Source organism: Pogoniulus pusillus, chromosome 2, assembly GCF_015220805.1.
Source record: "Pogoniulus pusillus isolate bPogPus1 chromosome 2, bPogPus1.pri, whole genome shotgun sequence".
In the NCBI taxonomy this organism is placed as follows: Eukaryota; Metazoa; Chordata; class Aves; order Piciformes; family Lybiidae; genus Pogoniulus; species Pogoniulus pusillus.
In genome coordinates this window covers 15842989-15864322 of record NC_087265.1, presented here as the reverse complement: position 1 = coordinate 15864322, position 21334 = coordinate 15842989, and the positions used below count along the sequence as shown (strand labels likewise).

The following is a 21334-nucleotide window of genomic DNA, read 5'->3' as shown; positions in this document are numbered from 1 at the left end:
ACCTTGAGTACTCTGTCCAGTTCTGGGCCCCTCAATTCAAGAGAGATGTTGAGATGCTGGAACATGTCCAGAGAAGGGCAACAAAGCTGGTGAGGGGCCTGGAGCACAAATCCTATGAGGAGAGGTTGAGGGAGCTGGGCCTGTTTAACCTGGAGAAGAGGAGGCTCAGGGGTGATCTTATTACTGTCTACAACTACCTGAAAGGACATTGTAGCCAGGTGGGGGGTGGCCTCTTCTCCCAGGTAACCAGCAATAGAACAAGGGGACACAGTCTCAAGTTGTGCCAGGGTAGGTATAGGCTGGATGTTAGGAAGAAGTTCTTCACAGAGAGAGTGATTTGCCATTGGAATGGGCTGCCCAGGGAGGTGGTGGAGGCACCGTCCCTGGAGGTCTTCAAGAAAAGACTGGATGAGGCACTTAGTGCCATGGTCTAGTTGATTGGATAGGGCTGGGTGATAGGTTGGACTGGATGATCTTGGAGGTCTCTTCCAACCTGGTTGATTCTATGATTGTTACTCAGGTGTCTAGCAGGTAAGAAATGTGGCTGCATCTGTAATTAAACCAAACTATATTCCCAGTCCCCAAGACAGGCTGCAACCAGCTAAACCCCAAAAATACAGCTGAAATATAGAGGGTTCCCCTATACTGAGCTTTTCCATCTGCCTCAAATGGAGATACAGATTGGTACTGGCTAGGCTATATCTTTCCAAGTCAGTGCTTGGTGGTGAAGCTGGAGACACGGCTAGAGTGTAGCAGTACTGAGGCTTTGCAATGATTTGATTGAATGGTCTGATTTTGACCAAGGCAGTGTCTAGTCCTCAGCTGACAAGGGTTTAACGTCCATTGGGCTCAGATGGAGTCACAGAATCATTGAGGCTGGAAAAGACCTCTGAGATCAAGTCCAACCTATAACCTAACACCATGGCATGAGCTAAACCACGCCAACAAGTGCCGTATCTAATCTTTTCTTAAAGACCTCCAGGGATGGTGACTCCACCTCCCTGGGAAATCCATTACAGTGTCTAATCACCCATTCCGTGAGGAACTGCTTCTTAATATTCAACCTAAATCTCCCTTGGCACAGCTTCAGACCATGCCCTCTTGTCCTATCACTAGTTGCCTGGGAGAAGAACTCAACAGCCCCTCACTGCAACTTCCTTTTAGGTAGTTGTAGAGAGTGTAAGATCCCCTCTAAGTGTCCTCTTTTCCAGGCTGAACAACCCCAGCTCCCTCAGCCTCTCCTCCAGCCCCCTCATCAAGAGCTGGAGGAGCCTGAAGAAAATATCTGTGGCAACGAAGAGCAAGGGTAGCAGTTTTAAAGTAGTCCACCTTTACCATGGTGGTATTTAAAACAATGCTGAAGATCAGTCTTAAATTCAGCAACTTGATGAAACCCTTTTCCTTCCATACTGCCAGCACTGGCCATAGCTGCATCACCAAAGGCAGTGTGGATTCAAGAGAGCATTAAAGCTGGTGACCAGCCTGGTTTTCAGTCGTGTGCTAACACATGCATCCAAGACCACCAAAGGGCATCTCTGTCACTACCTGAAATAAAGAGGACATTTTGCAAGCACATCCCCAGCCTAGATGAGGTGCAACCTCCTGCCTGTCTGACCCAGCACTCCCCTTACACAGAGCTCACCACAATCCTCCTTCCCTACCTCAGGCAGAGAACAGAACAGCAATAAATATTTTGAAAACCACAGCAAATTCCTGAGATGCAATTTGTCTCCCAGCCTCACTGAAACCTTCAAGGGCACCAGTAAAAACCTGGGCAGGAGATGATACACTGAAATTTGTATTCTGAGCAGACATTCCCTGAGCAACAGCAAATGCATGCAGTCTCCTCCTGGGCTAGAGTTTGAGCAACTCTGCTTTACAAACAAGAGTAGTATCTAGCAAAGTAGTAACCACCCAGGTTCAGAGAGTTCCTGCTTGGTGATTCATAAAGCCATGGCATCTATCTTAAAGAGGATTTATGTACTGTTTACTTTTAAAACTTTTATTGTCTTTGGTAATTAATTCACATTAAACGCAGGCGTGACCACTTACAAAAGAACTGGAAGTCAACAAATTGCTAGGGATGGAAAATAATTTCTCTCAAAGTAGGAACACTTCCACCTACTTGAAAGGTACAAGCCATAACAGCTTAACTGATCTCCATTACTGGAATTTAGTCAGCCATCAGGAATTTTAGGCAATTTCTCATTATAATAAATTCAAACTCAAAGTTTCATTTTGTTGAGGAATTATTTGCTCCACAACCACACCAACCTGCTTGCTGATTTTTTAGTTTCAGTGTTAGGCTTACAAGGGCCACTTGCACTGCACATTTTGTGTGGTTTTTTTCCCCACAATACACAGATACAATACACTAATTCCCAATTAGCATGCTGACGTTCCAGACCAGTATGACTCAGGCTTAATCTAGCCAAGCAGTCTGCTTGCCTTTCCAGCAACTAATTAAACCCTAACCTTAGACTAAGCAATATCTCCAACACAAGCCTGTAGAAAGGAAAAAAAAAAGACCAGTTTAAAAAAATAAAACCAACCGACCAAAAAAAATCCAACCAAAAACCCAAATCCAACCAAAAAATAAAACCAACCAAAAAATAAAACCCCATCCAACCAAAAAAACCCCCATCCAACCAAAAAAACCCCCATCCAACCAAAAAAAAACCCCAATCCAACAAAAAAAAAAACCCAATCCAACAAAAAAAAACCCCAATCCAACCCAAAAAAAACCCCAATCCAACCAAAAAAACCCCAATCCAACCAAAAAAAACCCCAATCCAACCAAAAAAAAAACCCAAATCCAACCAAAAAAACCCCCAAATCCAACCAAAAAAACCACCAATCCAACCAAAAAAACCACCAATCCAACCAAAAAAACCACCAATCCAACCAAAAAAAACCCATCCAACAAAAAAAAAAACAATCCAACCAAAAAAACCCCAATCCAACCAAAAAAAACCCAATCCAACCAAAAAAACCACAATCCAACAAAAAAAAACCCAATCCAACAAAAAAAACCCAATCCAACAAAAAAAAACCCCAATCCAACAAAAAAAAACCCCAATCCAACAAAAAAAAAACCCAATCCAACAAAAAAAAAAACCCCAATCCAACCAAAAAAAACCCCAATCCAACCAAAAAAAAACCCCAATCCAACAAAAAAAAAACCCCAATCCAACCAAAAAAAAACCCCAATCCAACCAAAAAAAAAACCCAATCCAACAAAAAAAAAACCCCAAATCCAACCAAAAAAACCCCAAATCCAACCAAAAAAACCCCAAAAAATAAAACCAACCCCAAAAAATAAAACCAACCCCAAAAAATAAAACCAACCCAAAAAAATAAAACCAACCCAAAAAAATAAAACCAACCCCAAAAAATAAAACCAACCCCAAAAAATAAAACCAACCCCAAAAAATAAAACCAACCCCAAAAAATAAAACCAACCCCAAAAAATAAAACCAACCCCAAAAAATAAAACCACTGTGAGTCCTCTTTCTCAGAATGGATCCACACAGCACTAGACAGAACCAGCCTGGAAACTGTTTGATTATTAAGCCAAGCTGGCCAATAAAAATTCCATTTAGCAACTTTATATGGACATCCTAAACAGCACACAGATAAAGGTAAAGGAATGCTGACAGTCCAATGCAGCATGCAGAAGGAGGGGAGGGGGGGAAAAAGAAAGCATTCTTCTTCTCAAACCCAAGCACATCCAGCAGGGAGGAGGATCACCTTTGAAACTGCCGAATGCAACTGTTCAGAGCATCAGGCACGCACAAAGATTTTTTCTGACAAGGAAGATAAATGAACCCCCAGGGTAAGCAGGCAAGTGACAGAGCTGGCACCTGAACCTGTGTGCTTCATTGCCCACACCTTTTCAGCCAGACAAAAACAAAAATAAAACTTAGTATAAGACTTGGTTAAGCATCCCATGTGCAGGACAAGGGAAAAAAAGGCAGAATCCACCCTCCTCAGGCCACAAATGGCAATGGGGATTCTGCAGTTGCTTACTGCAGTCTCATTTGACAAGATGCTGTAGGAGATGTTTATCCAGTGGATATTGTGAATTCACAAGCCACACAATAGGCCACCCTGAAAGTTCCCACTATGCTAGGATCATGGAAATACTGCAAAGGAGGACCAACTGTGGGCCAGGAAATGCAAAAGAAACACAAGAGTCATGTTGACTCTGCAGGCCCATCTTGCCCCATATTTCATTTTCAACACAGCATCCAGTTGGAAGCACACAGAGATAGAAGAGGGTGAATCTAGCCAGCTCTTACCTGGCCATATCTTCCCAGTTTTTGATATTCAGTGTCTAAATCCATATCAAACTTCCCAGTCATGACCAGTGCTCAGAAACTCCTCTTTTGTGTGGTCTCCTTCCAAAGTTGCTTGTACTGTGGCAATAAGAACTATGGCTTACAGATGCCTTACTTTGATATTGACAGTATTGTTCTTCACCTGCCTCCTACTTGTTTCTCTTGGAAGCAAAGCTGCCCTAGCTTCGCTGTGTTTGGTACCCATCTGAGTAAAACACTGAGAACACCTGAATAGGAGGCTCAGGTGAGACCTTAATGCTCTCTACAACTACCTGAAGGGAGGCTGAAGTCAGGTGGGGGTCAGTCTCTTCCCCTAGGCAACCAGTGACAGAACAGGAGGACACAGTCTCAAGCTGTGCCAGGGCAGATTTAGGCTGGATGTTAGGAAGAAGTTCTTCACAGAAGAGTCACTGTCTCTGGAGGTGTTGAAAAGGAGACTGGATGAGGCACCTAGTGCCATGGTTTAGTTAATTAGAAGGTATTAGGTGATAGGTTGGACTCAATGATCTCGAAGGTCTTTTCCAACCTGATTAATTCTGCGTGCCCTACTTGCCACTACCAGCAGGGCAGTAAGACCACAGGAACATAGCAGACCAATTCAACTACAAATTCTGCTACCACACCATAGAGCTTCACTGTCATCGTGTTTCTTCCTATGTTTTTCCTCCTTTAACAAAATCTGCTCCCAACTCGAGGGGGTTTCTTTGTCCCCTTCTTTCTCTTTCTGTACCTCTTTCTTGTGGGAAAGCCAAACACATGCCTCAAAGCCAAGTTTGCTGGAGGAAAATTTCAGTGTTCAGTTACTATACGAACATTTGGCTGAGCCCTACTCTTCCCAGACTTCTGAAGATAGTCTGTTTTACAGTGGTGACACTTCATAGCTAACAGGCACTAACAGAAACACTCCTCATTTACAGTTGTTTCCACTCAAAAGAGAGGGATGTACATTTAATTCCTACAAGACTAGAGCCTAGCTTTGAATCAAGGACACAGAACCAGCTAGTAGACACAGAAACACCCCCACTGTTGAGTTCACTGTATGCACTCAAGCTTCTCTTGCATAGCCCTCTTCCATTTTGTTGGACCTCACCTAATTAAGCCATGGTATAAACTTTGAGTTTTAATATCAATTAATCAGTGAAGAAATTGTGGACTTCTGGTGGACAGTTGTGAAAAAAAAAGAAAATATGCCCTGTCAAAATAATTTCTTCCTCTATTTCCACTTCTCTGGCATGTATTTGAAACACCCAGGACTATCTTGGTCACATCTGTCCAGCTCACAAAACTTCAGTCCCCTCTGTGTAAGTAAAAAATACAGGCTTTTTCTGGTTTGAGCCTGTTCTAAGTCAATTTGGACAACAGGTTTTATAGCTCTGTAAGAGTAGCTTTGTGTGTAGTATTTACTTGAGTTTCAGATAACCAAGAAGAATCATCCTGGGAGAGGGTGCTGAAGAGGGATGCAGAAGAACTGACTATGACTCCTGACTCCACCTAGCAGCTCCCTCAGATGCCCTCAGGAAAGTTGCTTCCTTCACCACGTTTCTGCAGGAAGAATCTGGGAGAAAACAAGACCCACTCCTGTAGATGTCTACTCAGTCAGTGCCTACTAGGGAACAGGGGTGATGATGTGACTGGCAAATGTCTCACCAATGCAGACTGAACCTTTGACACAGGTCACAAATATGGCACCAAGTTAGGGAAGGAGGAATCCCACTGCTTGAGTATGTTGCTGTCTAGTTTCAGGAAGACATAACAAATGCTAGGTAGGAAGTAAAAGAGGGGGAAAAAAGGTGGGTTTTTTAGCCTCTTTGGAAACAATAAAATCTTACATTACTTCTATGAAAACAGATAATCATGTCAAAACTACAGGTATTTCTTGAGCTTCTTACTGCTGCCTAAAATGGGATCTTTCAGGACAATGCAAATTAGAGAAAGGTCACTGGAAAATTCCCACATCTTCTCAGACTGATGAGGTACACTGACACAGACATCAAATCAGAAGCAAGAATTTCATTATCATAGGTGCAGGAATCCCAAAGCAGAGATGGGTAATGGAGGAAGGCAAAAAAAGTGGCACAGAATGTAACAACAACAAAAATACAACAGATACTCTTTTATTTCTAACTACACTCACAAGAACTTCTGAGCACTTCCTTCCTTCAGAGATACTGAGGATTTATGGAAGTGGGAGAACAAAATGTTGTCTAGGGGCTTCCAGTAGGAGTTGTGCACAGGCTACAATCCAGCAAGTTCACAAGCCCAGTTGAATTTCATCCAGATGTTAGCAACAGAAGAAAGGATTACAGAAAGAATAGAAAACAGCCTCTTGTTTAATAGGCAACTGAGATTCTAGCTTCCTAAGGACAACAGAAGTCAGATGCTCTTCTTATGCTGAGGTGCCCTGTCATCTGAAGCAAGATTCATAGTGAGCTTCGGGACAGTGTGGTTTGGAGACAGGGTTGTTTATCCTGGGCTGCCAAGTGAAGACAGAGCTGCCAAGCATATGGGGAAATTGCTGCTAGCACAATTAATGGCTTCAGCTGAGACACCAGAACCTACTCAGAGCTGTCTTCAAAGTCAGGCAGGAGACAAATTCCTTCTACAAAGACAAAGAGGTGCACCACAAGAACCAAAACCACCAAGAAGGCAGTCTTAGACATAGGAAAGCCAAACCATCTTCATTAGGCATTTTTAAAGCCATCCGAGTTCAGGAATAGAGTGAAAAGGGGTTGAGCGACCACAGGTGCAGAGGCAGGGAGTCACCACGGTGTGTCAGATAGCCACAGCCTCAACGACACAAAGCCCTTGTTGTGCCTGTGATCACAGGCAAAGGGAGGAGGCACGTTCAGAGGAAAAGCCACCAGCAGCAGATCTCCTTCAAATATCCAGGGCTTGCTTAGCAATAGCAGTGAATGCTAGGAAAAGCCACCAGCAGCAGATCTCCTTCAAATAGCCAGGGCTTGCTTAGCAATAGCAGTGAATGCTAGGAGAAGAGGCAGTCCTTAGCATGGGACAAAGCAAAAATATCCCCACAAACAGAGCTATAATTAACCAGAAGCACACCCAGGCAGAGCTGGTCACTCAGCCTCCTCTACACTTCATTTAGGCAAATAAAGGATTGTTCCAGGAAAACTACAAACATTCAGACAGTTGTGACCCCATAAAAACTCAATTACGTAGGAGTTAACGTCAATACAAAACAGCCTTTTTCATTTACTGTAAATCTCAGTGTTTAAAACTGGCTTCTCTGGGTATAGGCAACTGAATTTGAACTTTAGAATTTAAGGGAGGCAAAGGTTCTCTTTTCCCTTCTACAGCAAGCAATCAGTTTCTAGATGTCCCCTTCAGCTGTTTACTGCCCAGTGCTTCCTGCACCTTTATTCAGAGGAGAAACCACACCACATCTGCTGTGAGCTGTGATGGGACAATACCCAGAAGATTCTACACATAGCATAGTTAAAATGGTACCAGTTTTATGCACATGTTTTAAATGCAGATACATGCTTTTGCACCTGAGGGCTGAAATGTAGGGCATTCGTTTAGGTGTGGCACAGGCTGGAACTAAGTCCATCTTTAGCTTCAGGAGACATCTGCTACTGCTGTATTTATACAGCAATGCTCCCAACATCATCGTAGGTCTTCTCAGATGTTAGTGGTTTTCTCTCATGGTTGGGGTTTTTGGCTTGTTTGTTTTCTGAACTGTCTAGGACTGGCAATAAAGATGACTCCTGGAAGACACTGTAAAGCAGAGCCTTTCTAACCCTAACCAGCTGTATACTAAAACCCTCACATGGCCAAGAACCACAAATCACACACCACAGATCTGGAGAGACGAACAGGAAAACTTGACAGGCAGGTGACAGCCAGCGACTCTGAAGTACCACTGGGGGACAGGTGGGATTTGTCACACAGCCTGCTCTCAGTGACCCTCTGCAACCAGCCTTAACCTCCTGCTATTTGGAGTAATATAGACCTGAGACTCCAAGCCAACCCCATGCTGGTCATGAAACAAAATTATGACTTGGATAGCTCACAGTCCACATGTGGTTCTGGCACTACAAGCTGATTCCCTTGGGCAATGACTTTCAGGTTTTTCTGCTTTTTGGCCTTTTGTTTTGTTTTTTAAAGGAATGATTTTATTTCCTCACACTTATTAGCATTCAGATCTACCATACAGTGCCTGTTTCCTCTGCATTCCTTCTGGTGCAGTTTCTGGAGCCACCTTCATTGCTCTCATTTCTGTCCATGTTTGAAACTAGTTTCAACCAGTCACGGTCAAACCACACCCCGTATGACTGCAGACCATGGAATATGCAACTGCATCAATCCCTCTTGCTAAAGCAGTGGTTTGTAATATGGTTGCTGGTTGATTGTTTGTCTGAAAATCCCTATCCACCAGAGACACTGAAATAGTGCTAAAAGAGACTAGCTCCAAAAGTGCTGGGCGATGTTTGTGCTGCAGTCCTCTGGACAGCATAGTTCTGCTGACAGATGCAATCCCTGGCCCAAGGAGCAGCTCCTAGCACGAGGACAGCACCTTTATCAGCTCAGTGGACTGAAGGTGGTGTGGTGTTAAGACATCACACTACTCTATGCTTGGTCTCACTGAATGACCAATCCTCCCGAGGGCCAGAAAAGATCTCTTAATGTAGTAACTGCCTAAAGGACTAGCAAACTAAGATCACAGTCAGCTTGGGATAGCAGGGCTCTGGCTCCAGTTTCCCAAGGAATGTGGAAAGGCAGCAGGGGGAAGAAATCACTAAAGACATGGGGAATGAGTCAGTCTTTGGAAACCAAGCTAAGGATTTGATTCTAGTTACTTCACTTGCAGGCTGGTTCTAGAGCTGCAGACAGAGAGCACTCGAGTTTCAAATGCAAGCAGACAAACTCGAGAGCCTGCCACTGCCAAGTGTCCCCAAGTCAACTTCACACAACAGCTAGGTTTATAACCTTAGGCACCCCCGTGCTTCCCCCTGCCCTTGCTGAAAACACCACTCTCAAACTAATTAGTCCTCTCAACTTCTTTCCTCATCCTTGTGCAGAAGCCAGGCCAAAGATCTTCCTCCTCAATACCACTGGACCTCCCTCCTCAATACCACTGGACCTCCCTCCTCAATACCACTGGACTGGATCTATCCAGCAAAAAACCCAAGGCTCATGAGAAATCATTATGCTCCACAGCCTGGAACCCTCTCCCACCCCTCTCCTGTTTGTACATCAGAATCCCTGGACAGCCCTTCTTCCAATCATAGAATCAACCAGGTTGGAAGAGACCTCCAAGATCATCCAGTCCAACCTATCACCCAGCCCTAGCCAGTCAACTAGACCATGTCACTGAGTGCCTCATCCAGTCTTTTCTTGAAGACCCCCAGGGACGGTGCCTCCACCACCTCCCTGGGCAATATTAAACCCTTTCAAATGTCAGCTGAATCTCTTCACTGGTCCCTCTTCTATCTCTACTACGCTATTTGGCCTTTAATTTGCTCTATGGTTCTTCCTCCATTCCATAGCTCTGTTCTTTCCTCTATCTAGCTCCACACGTGGACTATCTCCTAAGCTGGTCCACTGGTTCAATCACCATTGAACCAGCCATGTGTGGAGAATTAGTGCCTCAGACAAGGAGCAGAGCTGTTTTAGGGTGACAAAAGGTCAGCTACTGAGTGGTGAAGAGCTCCATTCAGGAAGGTACATTTAGCTATTGAGGGCAAATTGAAGGTGGAAAAGCCCAAAGCCAGTCCTTACAATCTGGATAAATGACCACATTGGATGTGTGTCACTTTATTGGAGCTGGAACAGCCACTGTACATTTGTATCTGCCTTGCTAGAAGCCATCTATGACTGACACTCACCAGCATGGATAGGGTGGAGGGACATCCATTTACAAAGTTACCCATTTGCTAAAGTAATCCATCACAAAACTCAAGCATACAAGGCAGAAGGGAAGCTTTATGTAACAGCATTTGGGCAGACCACGATAAGCACCAGAGGGTAAGGTGCAAGAGACATCCCTTTGTTTACAGTCAGCGTAAGGTGATAAATTGGAGGCAATGATCTGAACTGCTTCTTCATGAGACAGCTATGGCACTGCACCTGGGTCACAGTGCTCTGCAGTCAGTCAGCTCTTTTGCCATGCCTTGACTGTTGGCTGGAAAGATCTGGATCACCTCAAAGTACCCTTCAAATGCCTCCTCAGGCTTATACAACTTAATTCTGTTAATGGAATTCATTTTGTCAAAGCCTTTAACTTGCACTTAGTTGGGGCAGATCAATGGAAATCATTGAGGCAGAACCTGGGTAGGATTCCCTGGCTTGTGTAGAGCTGGTCAAAGTAAAGAGCTGCAGCACCCTCCTTGGGTTTTGGAGATGGGATGGAAAAACACCTACACAACAGATACCTGCTGGGAAACTATACAGCTCAAGAATCAAAAGTGATTCCTAGAGAAGCGTTGCTGAAATGAACACTCAAGCACTTCAACCATTGCTTTTGAACAGGTACACCTAATTTTTTATTCCAGAAATTCAATGTATGAGGAACATGCTACTGACACAGATGTCATGAAAAAGACTACCTTTTTAGGTAGAAGCTCCTAACCAAAAACCTCTAAGTGAAATGGGTGATTACCTGTGAATTCAAACTGATTCATTATCCTGGAAGTGCAAAACAAAGGGTCAGCTCTTTTTACCACCAGGCAATGTCCTCATTGATATCCCACCACTAGCAATAAGACACCTCAGCTCTGAATACAGTTGACTGAAAGGTGTCTAGCATCCTCTTTGCCCCATATCTGTAGTTACCTTCAGTGACCACACAAGCTTCTCACAGCAGCTCATACCCACATGGGAGTGTGTCTGGTTTTCCTATCACAGGCAAGGGATTTTGGTCTAAAAGACTGGGTATCAAGGAAGATTACATGTCAGAGGAATTTGCAGTTAAGTCCTGCCCTTGCCACTGGAAAGGGTCAATACTAGGAGCAAGTGTGCAGCCAATGGTAAAGACTCTGAAACAATCTGCTGGAGTGAGCAGAATGGCTTTTGAAAAGTAGGCACACTAAGATCTTAAGAGGAAGGAAAAAAAAAACACACAGAAATAAATCTATCTACATACAGACAGCATTGGATGTCAAGAGTATTTCCAAGAAATCCAGAGCATTACAGTGAAAGGAGAAAGACAAACTGCTTGAGAGCTTAAATAAATAAGATGAGGATGCTTCCAAGAAGGTTGAAGACCCAAAGACCCTCTAGGAAAAAGTGCTGTTTTCCATGCACTGTGGCAAGCCAAGAGCATCAAGAAGTGCTCACTCCTACCCCAAGCCCATCCCAACTCTACCCTTCTGCATGGTTCCTGCCAGCCTCACTCTTGAGTAGTTCCTCCAGGCCTATCCAGCTTCATGCTCTCCAGAGTGTATTCTGCATGGACATATCCCACCTTTCCCCTTGAGGCATGAAAGACGCAGAAGACATCCAAGGAAACAGGTCAGTACTGTGCCAGGGTGAAGCAGAAGACAACTCCTTCCAATATTAAGCAGGAGAAAGCCTAACACAACATGATCTATCTGCAAAGGCAGTAACAGTCTTACTCTGCATATGGAAGCAGATTGCTCTAGTCATGCAGTTCTTTCAGAACTCACAGCACTGTGTAAAGTGTTGGCTAACTTTAGCCCTATCAAGGTAAAAAAGCCAAACACTGCTTCACATGTGCTAAAATATTTGATTATCAACTGCTCTCCAGAGCACAAAATCTTTTACTCAGAAACAGGAAGGAATTGCAATACATCTCCACCTCACTCTTGACATGCCTATATCACCTCCTGGGGTCTGTTGTAATTGGATGGATAAGCTGGAAAGCCATAGTCACAAACATCCTGGAGGACAACACAGTTTCATCTTATGTGACAAGAAACATAGAAACATCTGGCTCCAAGGGTACAGCCTGCAGTGCTTGCCTGATCTTTCTATGGGGGCTCTGTGGGTCTACTGTTTAGCAACAGGTACTCTGATCCCATGCATGGCTGGCTGCTGCATAAGGGAGGTCAGGGCTCTGCTTCGTACAACACAGACACCTAACCAGAGAGGCACTTGACTTAACTTCATGTTCAATGCAAAAAGCTTAAAGAGCTGAAGCAGTGTCCTGAATCAGGAGAGGATCCAGGTATCATGGCAGACAGCCTTCAGCTTGTTGCTAGGCTAATAAGCATAGTAAGTTTTAGCATAATCTGTGCCTGGAAAGATCTGATTCCCCTGGGAGCCACACGCAGGAGGCGCTGCAAAGCGACAGCCAAACTCCTACCACTGATAGGACTGCACAAATTCTGCCAAAGAGAAGAAAAGCCTTAAAACATTACACAGAGCTTGTTTACCCAGAATCAAAAACTAGCCTAGGAGATCAGTTATAGAGCACCTCGATGCACTGAATCAGAGCACTGCACTGAGCAGAGCCACATCACCCAGCCAGTGGAAGCAACGCCACACCCTGCCCAGATCACCAAGGAGCTATTTGGGTACCTGCTAATTCACCCTCTAGCAATGTTTTCCAGCAGCATTTGAGACTTGCAATATCCAGAGCCCTCCACAGTGCAAAGTTTGTTGATTAATTATTCTGGCCTTTTAAGATGAAAGTAGGAGGCCGCAGTTTAAATTGTCTGAAATCAAGCTAGCACTGGACACAGGGAACTAACTGTTCATGCTATCACATTAAGTCAACAGGTAAATTACTAGTACTTCATTAAAATAATTGACAATCTGGCATATAACCACAAAAACTCAAATATTCCTCCTTTCCTCCATCCTCCTCCCCATCTCTGTCCCTTCTGTTCCACCCCACTACCCTCCCAGTAAGGCACCAGTATGGGATTTAATCTCTCTCATGAGTCATTCCCATAAAATATATCCTCCTTCAGTGTAGTAAAAACCCTACCTTGGTTGAGGTAGGTCAGGGTTTCTTCATGCAGTTTCACAGCAGGTGATGTGGCTGTGCAAAGGACATACTGAAAGGGTGGCAGTTTGGCATCATTCTCAGGAGACAGCTGTGGTTCTTCCTGCTTGAAGATCGGCAGTGCAAGGACATCTCTGCAACATACAATTCACAGGTACTTGGTCAAAAACACTTTACAGAGTATCCTGCCCCAGTCTCCACTTGATTCTCATGCTCTGAAATAATGGAGGTGATCTCTGGAGTGACATGAATTATGTTGGCTAAAAAAAAAGAAAGAATATGCCCTGCATAATGTAATAAGGCAAGTTTTGCCTCTAGGATGTTGGAGAAGAAGCAGAGCGTTAGCAAAATAAAGTGTTTCTGAGAATTTATTCAGATTTTTAAAACATAAATGAGATTTACTTTTCAGTTAAGCAGTCTTCCTGATGAGGAAAAAGAAAAAAACAAAGGAAAAATTCTTCATATATCAGATTAGTCAAATGTCTACAAGTAGCCAAGAGTGAAGAGCAGACAACATCAGTGTAGAAAGGAGACATTCAGGTACACGATGGCATGAATTGCTGGACTGAATCATAACACATCCTTACACTCTCATAAACTTGGTCCCAAGGAATTGCATAGCTCTCACCAGCATTAAGCTACCTTCATAAATACATACAGAGGTGCTCAAGAGCAGACTGACCAAGACCTGCACACAGTTCCAGTTCTTGCTCCTTTACAAGATGTTCATACTGATCTGCCTACTGGTTCAGTGTCAGACTTAGTGCAACCCCTGCTAATCCTCAAGCAGAACAGGTATCAGCAAGGCTAAGAGCACAATAGAATGATTACTACAAAATGAGATGTCAGGAAAGACATCTTTATCTCAGCACATCTCATACTAAAGAACCACATTGGCCTTTCCCATGTTGCTAATACTTCCGATCATTGTGTCCACCTACTTCAGACATGAATATCCTTCCAAATCAGAGACTATTTTCAACACACAGGTCAGAACACTAAGTGATTTTTTTCTCTCCTCTATTTCCTCCAGATAGGTGAAGACTCAAGATGCCCATTGCCGAGATTCAGTAATCCCATACACAAAAAGCTTCAAGAAAAAACTGCTTAGGCACATTCCAACATGTACAGGCACGCTCCTTATGGAAAGGGCACTAATATTTTTTTCCTTGCCTGCTCAGTTAATGATCGACTCTGCATTCACTTGTAGCACCCACAACCTTGAAGACTACCCAGGTCACGAATGAAACAATGCAGCAGTTCATGGCAGTTAGGCTGAAGTGTCTGGTTCAAACACAGGTACTCCTGTTTATGGCAAAATAAAGCCAGAGAGCAAACTATGCCATTTCAGATACAGGCAGGCAAAAAGAAACACCCATCTCTTTCCATTCTCTCTTCCAACCTCACCTCCTCCTTATCACCAGCTTGAAGGCAACTAGCCCCATTTACTTACTAGCGTTACTGACATAATCACAGCTCTTGCCTAACTGCAGCCATAGAGAGGGGTTTCTTTTTCCCCTTAGTGATGAGGATTTACTACAGTAATGAAGTGGCAGAAATGCCTGCAGTAGATGTCTGAAATAGACAGCACTGCTCCACACACAGAGGATCCCATACCACTCCACAGAGTCATCTCGAGCAGCCAGATGCCAATATTTGCTCTTAGACCACTCGCCTGCACAATGCTTTTGGAATGTATTATGATGCACAGATGAGAAAAGGTCAGAAACTCTGAAGCTTGAAAGCTTCTGCATTTCTGCAGAAACACTGCACAAAATCCGGTCCAGGTTTAACAGTTAAGGGCGAGGACTTTTTACACCTATTCAGCTGAAACAGTTGAGAAATTTAGGTAAGGGGAAGTCAAAATTCAGATGTCATATTTCAGGTTCTTAATGCCCCTATGTTTGCTGGAACAGCAGTCTGATCACTGAAGACTGTAAACATAGAGAAATCTATTATCTGTTTTATGGAAAGCTTTGCTGCATTAAAGCACTGATGAAACCACACAAGTTAATCACATTTTTATTCCTACAGCACTTATCTAATGGCCAGTGGTGTCCTTTACTTTGGATTAAGCCCTTCCAAAGCATTTCACCTTATTAAAGCAATTGGAACTTAGAAGGATGTAACAGATCAAGGCTTAAAAGACTTCCTAAACTACAGGTATAAGCCATCACAGTATTTAACTGCCTTCATTCAAGATCTGCAAATCAAGTTATAGAAGCAGGCTTTTACCACCAGTCCCATGCTTACAAAACAGAGTGAAAGCCCCTAAAGCTGTCTGAAATTCCACCTTTATGTTAAATCTTCACAGTTTGGGTCTTAACCAACATTTAGTCCCGTTACCTAAGAAGGGATAAAGTTATCTGAGTGTTCTGTCAGATGTCAGAACAGAGAGTTGAATACATTGTGGGTAAAAATAAATGAAGATTTACAGGAAATTTTCTGTAGTATTGTCTTGCTACAACCACAAATACCACAGAGGGATGGCAGAATTTACAGGGATGTCTCAGATACACACACAGTCTTTGATCTCTGCAGAGTATAATTGATACAAACTTTTCCTACAGCAACTTCAAGAACTGCACTATTTCAGTTTTGTCTGCAGAGTCACTACAAGTGAACACGAGAGCCTTCAGAAAGGCACAGCTCAGCAAAAAATTGCCCCTCTAGAAATGTGTGTCTTGACAAATTCCCACGGAGAGTGAATTGGCCAGAATTCAGGTCCCTACAAACAAAAAAGGCTGTTATTCAACTGACCTTACTTGAAACACCTGAGGCCATTGCTGCCATAAAATCTGGCTTAGGGCTTTCAGTTCCAGATGAAAACCACCACAGTCACAGTTACTCACTAAACCCAAAGTTTGTTCCCAAACTCTTGACAGGTAACCTTCATACTAGAAACTTTCCTGCCAGATTGGGTATTCTTTATCCCCTGCCTTGGTAGCATTGAGCCAGCAAAAACAATCCAATGTGTTTCCCGGCCAATTAAAAGGAATTTGAATTGTGGGCTCAAGCCTGGTCTAGACATATGATCTTGTAGCACTCGTGTTACAAAGCCATGGAGTTAAAGAAGCAGCCTGAGCACCACAAACACTCCTTATTGCAGAGACAGCACACACAAGGTCAGTGCTGATGCTCCTCTGCTACACTACAGTTCTCACTGTCCTAAACCGAGCAGGTAACGCACAAAGCAGGAGAGAACAAAACTTTTGCCACACACACGCTATCGAAACACACTTGCTAGGGTGGGGTGAAGAGGTGAAGAACCTTGCGTGAAGAAGCTGTCAGAAGTCAAGAATCCCACCGTGACAAGTTATTATTCAGTAAAATAAAAAGTCATTTGCAAATACACTGACAGGGAGTAGCAATAGTTTGAAAAAGAAACATTATCTGTGCTTGAAGTGGTTAGCCAAACAAACTCTACGTTCTCTCAACATGGTTATTTGGGGGTACATTTTGAAAGCACTTGTACCACAGCCAGGTTCTCAACTGCTGCAATTCAGCAAAGTCGCATTTCATCCAAGGAGGAGCAGCAATTGACGCCAGCTGAATGCTCAGCTTTACATAAAGATGAAAAAAAAACCCAAATATTTATAAGCCCCCAGCAGAAAAGAAACTCCCAAATTTGCCTGCTTTGTTGCCTTTTGGAGGGAGGAAACACGGTTTTGTGCTACACATGTTACAGACTATTGTTTAGCAGCCCTTGTGCTTAAAATTAGGCACATTTAATTAAACGCAACTGTGTAGAGGCAGGAAAAAGCTGGTTTAGACAAGTTTAGAAAGTGAAATTCTGAGCTTTTTACCCATCGTCCCAAAAAGAAGAGAAAGAAATCCCACCCTGAGAAAACTGGATTTGCCAGCAGACTCTTTCCACGGGCTTTCGACAGAACTTTGCAACTGTGGCATCATCTCCCTTCGAGCTGCGCTACCTGAGCCTTTGACGGGAGGAAAACCGGCAAAAGCGGTAAAGAGAACTGCAGAGAGCTGTTTGACTTGGTGCTGAGAGAGGGGGGAAAGGACAAGGAAAAAGAGGTGGAGGGGGAAGGAAATAAAGAGAGGCCCTACTTCCCCTCTCCCCCCAGGAAGAGCCCGCAGCGCTGGCACCGGGGGACGCGAAGGCTCCTCGGGGCACCGCCGGCGGGTACGGCTGGCGCAGCCCGACGAGCGGGCAGCCCTCCGCTCCCACCCAACATCAGTGCGCAGGGCGCCGGGGGCTGCCCGCTGCCTGGGGACTCACCGCAGGTAGCTGCCGGTCGAGTGCTGGTTGTAGTGCTCCGGCTGGGTGTGCCAAAACAGCATCTTGGGGGCGGTGGGCAGGACGGAGAGCGGGCCCGGCGCTGTCCCTGGGGCTGGGGGAGGCCGGGCAACACGAAGGGGCCAGCCGGGCTGCCCACCCCGAGGCACCCCGGTCACGGCTGCGGCCAAAGCGGACCCGCGTCCCCAGCCTCTCCCGGCGCTTTTATGGCTCAGCCCCGGCAGCCGCCGGTTGGCCGGGCCGCGGTGCTGGAGCTGATCGAGCCCTCCCTCGGCCCGCCCCGGCCCGCCCCAGTGCCACTGTCGGGCCGCCGGGAGCGCACGGGTCGGGGCAGCCCAGGGGCGGAGTGATGGTCCCCGGAGGGTAGGACGGAGCGGGTGGGTGGTGGGCTCGCCCAGGAGCGGAGGAGTGAGCAGGGGTGCGCCCGGCAGAGCCGACCTGTGGAGGAACAGTTCAGTGTGCTGGTGCACAAGAAGCTGGACATGAGCCGGCAAAGTGCACTGGCAGCCCAGGATCAAAAGCTGCATCAAAAGCAGCGTGGCAGAGACATCTGCTGCCCTGCTCTGACGAGACCACACCTGGGGTACGGTGTCCAGCTTTGGGGTCCTCAACACAAGCAGGACATAAGCTTGTGTTGGAGCAGGTGCAGAGGACACCACAGAAATTATCTGAGGGCTGGAGCATCTCTCCTTTGAAGACAGAGAAAGTTGGGGTCCCGCAGCCTGGTGAAGAGAAGGCTCCAGGGAGACAAAGCAGCTTTTCAGTGAAAGTGGCCCATAAGAAAGATGGGGACAGATTTTTTTAGGAGGGCTTGTTGAGGCAGGACAAGAGGTACTGGCTTAAAACTAGAAGATAGTGTATTTAGACAAATTATAATAGAAAAAATATTTTGCAGTAAAGGTGGTGAAACACTGGCACAGGTTGCCCAGGGAACACTAAAGGTCAGTCTGGCCAGGGCTCTGACTAACCTGCTCTGACTGAAGATGGCCCTGCTCACTGCAGGGCAATTGGAACTAGATGACCTTTAAAGGTCCCTTCAAGCTCAAACCATTCTATGATTCTGCATTTCTGTGAATAGAGGCAGTGTGGGCAGCTCATGGCCTCAGAACCTTATGCCCAGGCAACAGCACAGCTTCCCCAGGGCATGGGGGACTCCCCAGCTCTGAACTGGCTCTGTTGGGAATTGCCATCCATCCTCCAAATTGCCCATGGATTTTTAACAGCAAGCCTACTCACATTAAGTCGTGGAGGTGTCCTGGCAGCTCTGACTGGTATCAGTGAGGCCAAATGTGAAATCACTGCTTGCATTCCTCTAAAGTTTCTGGTTCTTTTTGCTGAAAGACAGATGATTGCTTTAACTCCATGCTGCCAGTCTTTTAGGCTCACCTTTGCTTCACATTGATGTGAACTTTATGTCAAGATAGGTATTTTCCAGGGAAGAGACTGAGACTAGGTAGTTTTATCAAAGTCTGTTTAGGAACAAGAGTACAATATCATGCACTAAATTTACCCCTAACCCATCAAAAAACCTCTGTCTTTCTAAGCTAACTCCCCTACTCGATAAGGAGAAGTCTGTTTCAAATTGCAGATCCTACAAGGCTGCCCATATCCATTATATTCCTAGATGCTCTGCTCTCAGAGCATCTTCCTGTTCCATCAATCCTTGTGTTTGACAGCTTGGGGAGAGGGAACGAAAGAATAGAGGGGGTTCCCCATTTGATTACGTCCTGTTGTCCATCCACCACCAGAAACTGAAACAGAACCTTACTTTGAGTCTTTAAAAGTCTTCCAATCAGTTTTGCAGGAGAAGACTTTCAACCTACAAGCTTCCTGGTCAAATTTCAGCTGAGAAAAAGGCAGTTTACTCAGGGTAGCTCTTGGCAAGTATTATTTACTGCCATATATTACAGCCAAGATAGCAGCACTTCACTGTGAGGTGATTTTTTTTATTACCTTGTTATGATTATAGAATATTGATATTGTCATAGCACCTATAAATCATCATCAGGCTGAGCCCAAGAGAGAGTCAGGTGCAGTATAACTACAGGCATTGGCAGTTTGTATCCTGATATGTTATGAGGTGAAGAACCTGAAAGGTAAACAGCTTCACAGAGGCACAATGTGTCTTAAAGTTTGTAAGATGCATTATTTATATCTCTGTTTCCTGTTAGCTTCAAACTAAGAAGCAGCACAAATAAATGTGCCTTTAGGGTAGTTTCTCTTCCCTCTGTTACTCCACAACTGGACAAATGCCTGGTTCTTTCAAAGCAAAATATCTGGAGTTATCTTGTCACTCTTTCATACTCTTAAAATCATTTAGCTCTGATCACACAACAACTGAGCAGCAGCTGCTCAGACCTTGATTAAGCTCTTGGACATGGAAACAAGACCATGTATGCTGAGATGTCCAAGGAGTTCTCTAAGTAGTAAATATCCTTCCACATTGTGAGTAGTTTACTGCACCAACTGGAGAAATATGAAGACCAATGTATGAGTAAATGACCACATAATACAAAACAAAGGTTCTCATCAAGGCTGGCATGTCAATATTTTCTTCACTATGATTCTAGAAAGCAAATATCTTGGAGGGAAAATTGCATTAAGATAATCCAGTCCATTTCCTCTCTGACCTGTTGCTGAACATAGAAAATAAGGTAAGATCTGCTAACTAATTTTACAGAGAGTCTGCCAGCAGCTCCATCTTCTAACTCTTCCTGTCCCTCCCATCCCTTTGCTGGCCACATCTGATGGAGGGGGGTGGGGGGGGAAGGACTTCTTTGTGTACTTCTCCTGAAAGAAATCTCAACCCTCTTCTAGTCTAACTCCTGTTCTTTCCTGGTGTGGAAGTCTGTATTACAACACCAGATATTTGATGTTGCAATGCATCTGATCTCCAGAATCCATCTCACCACACGAACCAAGTCCTCCTCTGCTCTTCGGCTCTCTTGCTTGCCCAGCATCTGCTCTTCCTCTTCCCCCTAAAATACTCCCTCAATGAAGAAGTCTTCTCCTCTGCAGCTTTCCCATCCAAACCTCCCTTTGCTGTCCTCCTCCCTCCCAGATGAAATTAATTTCTTTCTCCCCACTGTGCTGATTGCTTTTTATTGCTCCTTTTCAATGCTTGTTCAATGGACACAGCAAAATGTTTTGCTCATATGATTAAAGAGGGATTGAGTTGGAGTGTTTTTCTTATTTTTTCTACCAGAGGTAATGCTGTGAAAGTATCTCAGGATACTTTTTTTTTCCCCTGTGGACATTTGTGCCTGGGCACAAAAGTGTCATGCCAATGAACTGAAGCTGGCCTAAGGAAGAGCACCAATTTAAAGTATGTAATTTCTTTTGATTAAAAACACAACAAAAAATGCACACATACAAAAATCTGAAAACAAAACCTTCAAGTATTAGTATCTGCACCTTTGGTTTAAGTTGTTGTTGCCCAAAAAGTTCATTCTGCTGCTTCACTGATCAGCATAATCCCTTTAGCTAAACACTGAGTGGCAAACATGTATGCCTTTCAGCTGCCTTGCTGGAGAGTCAAGAGGTCTAAATCAGCTTCTCAGCACTTAGAACCAATCTAGTAGACTTTGCACTGAAGTGCTTGAGATGCAATCACATATTCTGTTCCTGTTCTCCTCTAGAAAAAGAAAGGTATTTCCATTAGTTGAAGGACTAAAGGGGTGTGAGCATGGGAGCATTCTAACTCTGCAGACATGGGTAAGTAAATGCTCAGATCAGTAAAAGTAATTAAGCATTTAATTCCATCTCTACACCTTTATGAATTCCACCACAAACATCTGAATTGCC

The 21334-nt window shown here is 44.4% G+C and overlaps 1 protein-coding gene across 2 annotated transcripts in view; it reads right to left on the bottom strand.

Annotated features, from left to right (window-relative positions):
- Nucleotides 1-17696, bottom strand: part of TFCP2L1 (transcription factor CP2 like 1) — a 40451-nt gene extending 22755 nt beyond the window's left edge. For both annotated transcript variants that reach the window (XM_064157409.1, XM_064157419.1), the window contains exons 1-2: nt 17513-17696; nt 13255-13406 (exon numbers count right to left, since the gene is read on the bottom strand). In XM_064157409.1, the coding sequence (XP_064013479.1) occupies nt 13255-13406; nt 17513-17574 (214 nt within the window). In that variant the 5' untranslated portion in view covers nt 17575-17696. The remainder of the gene's footprint in view (nt 1-13254; nt 13407-17512) is intronic.
- Nucleotides 17697-21334: the final 3638 nt, after the last annotated feature.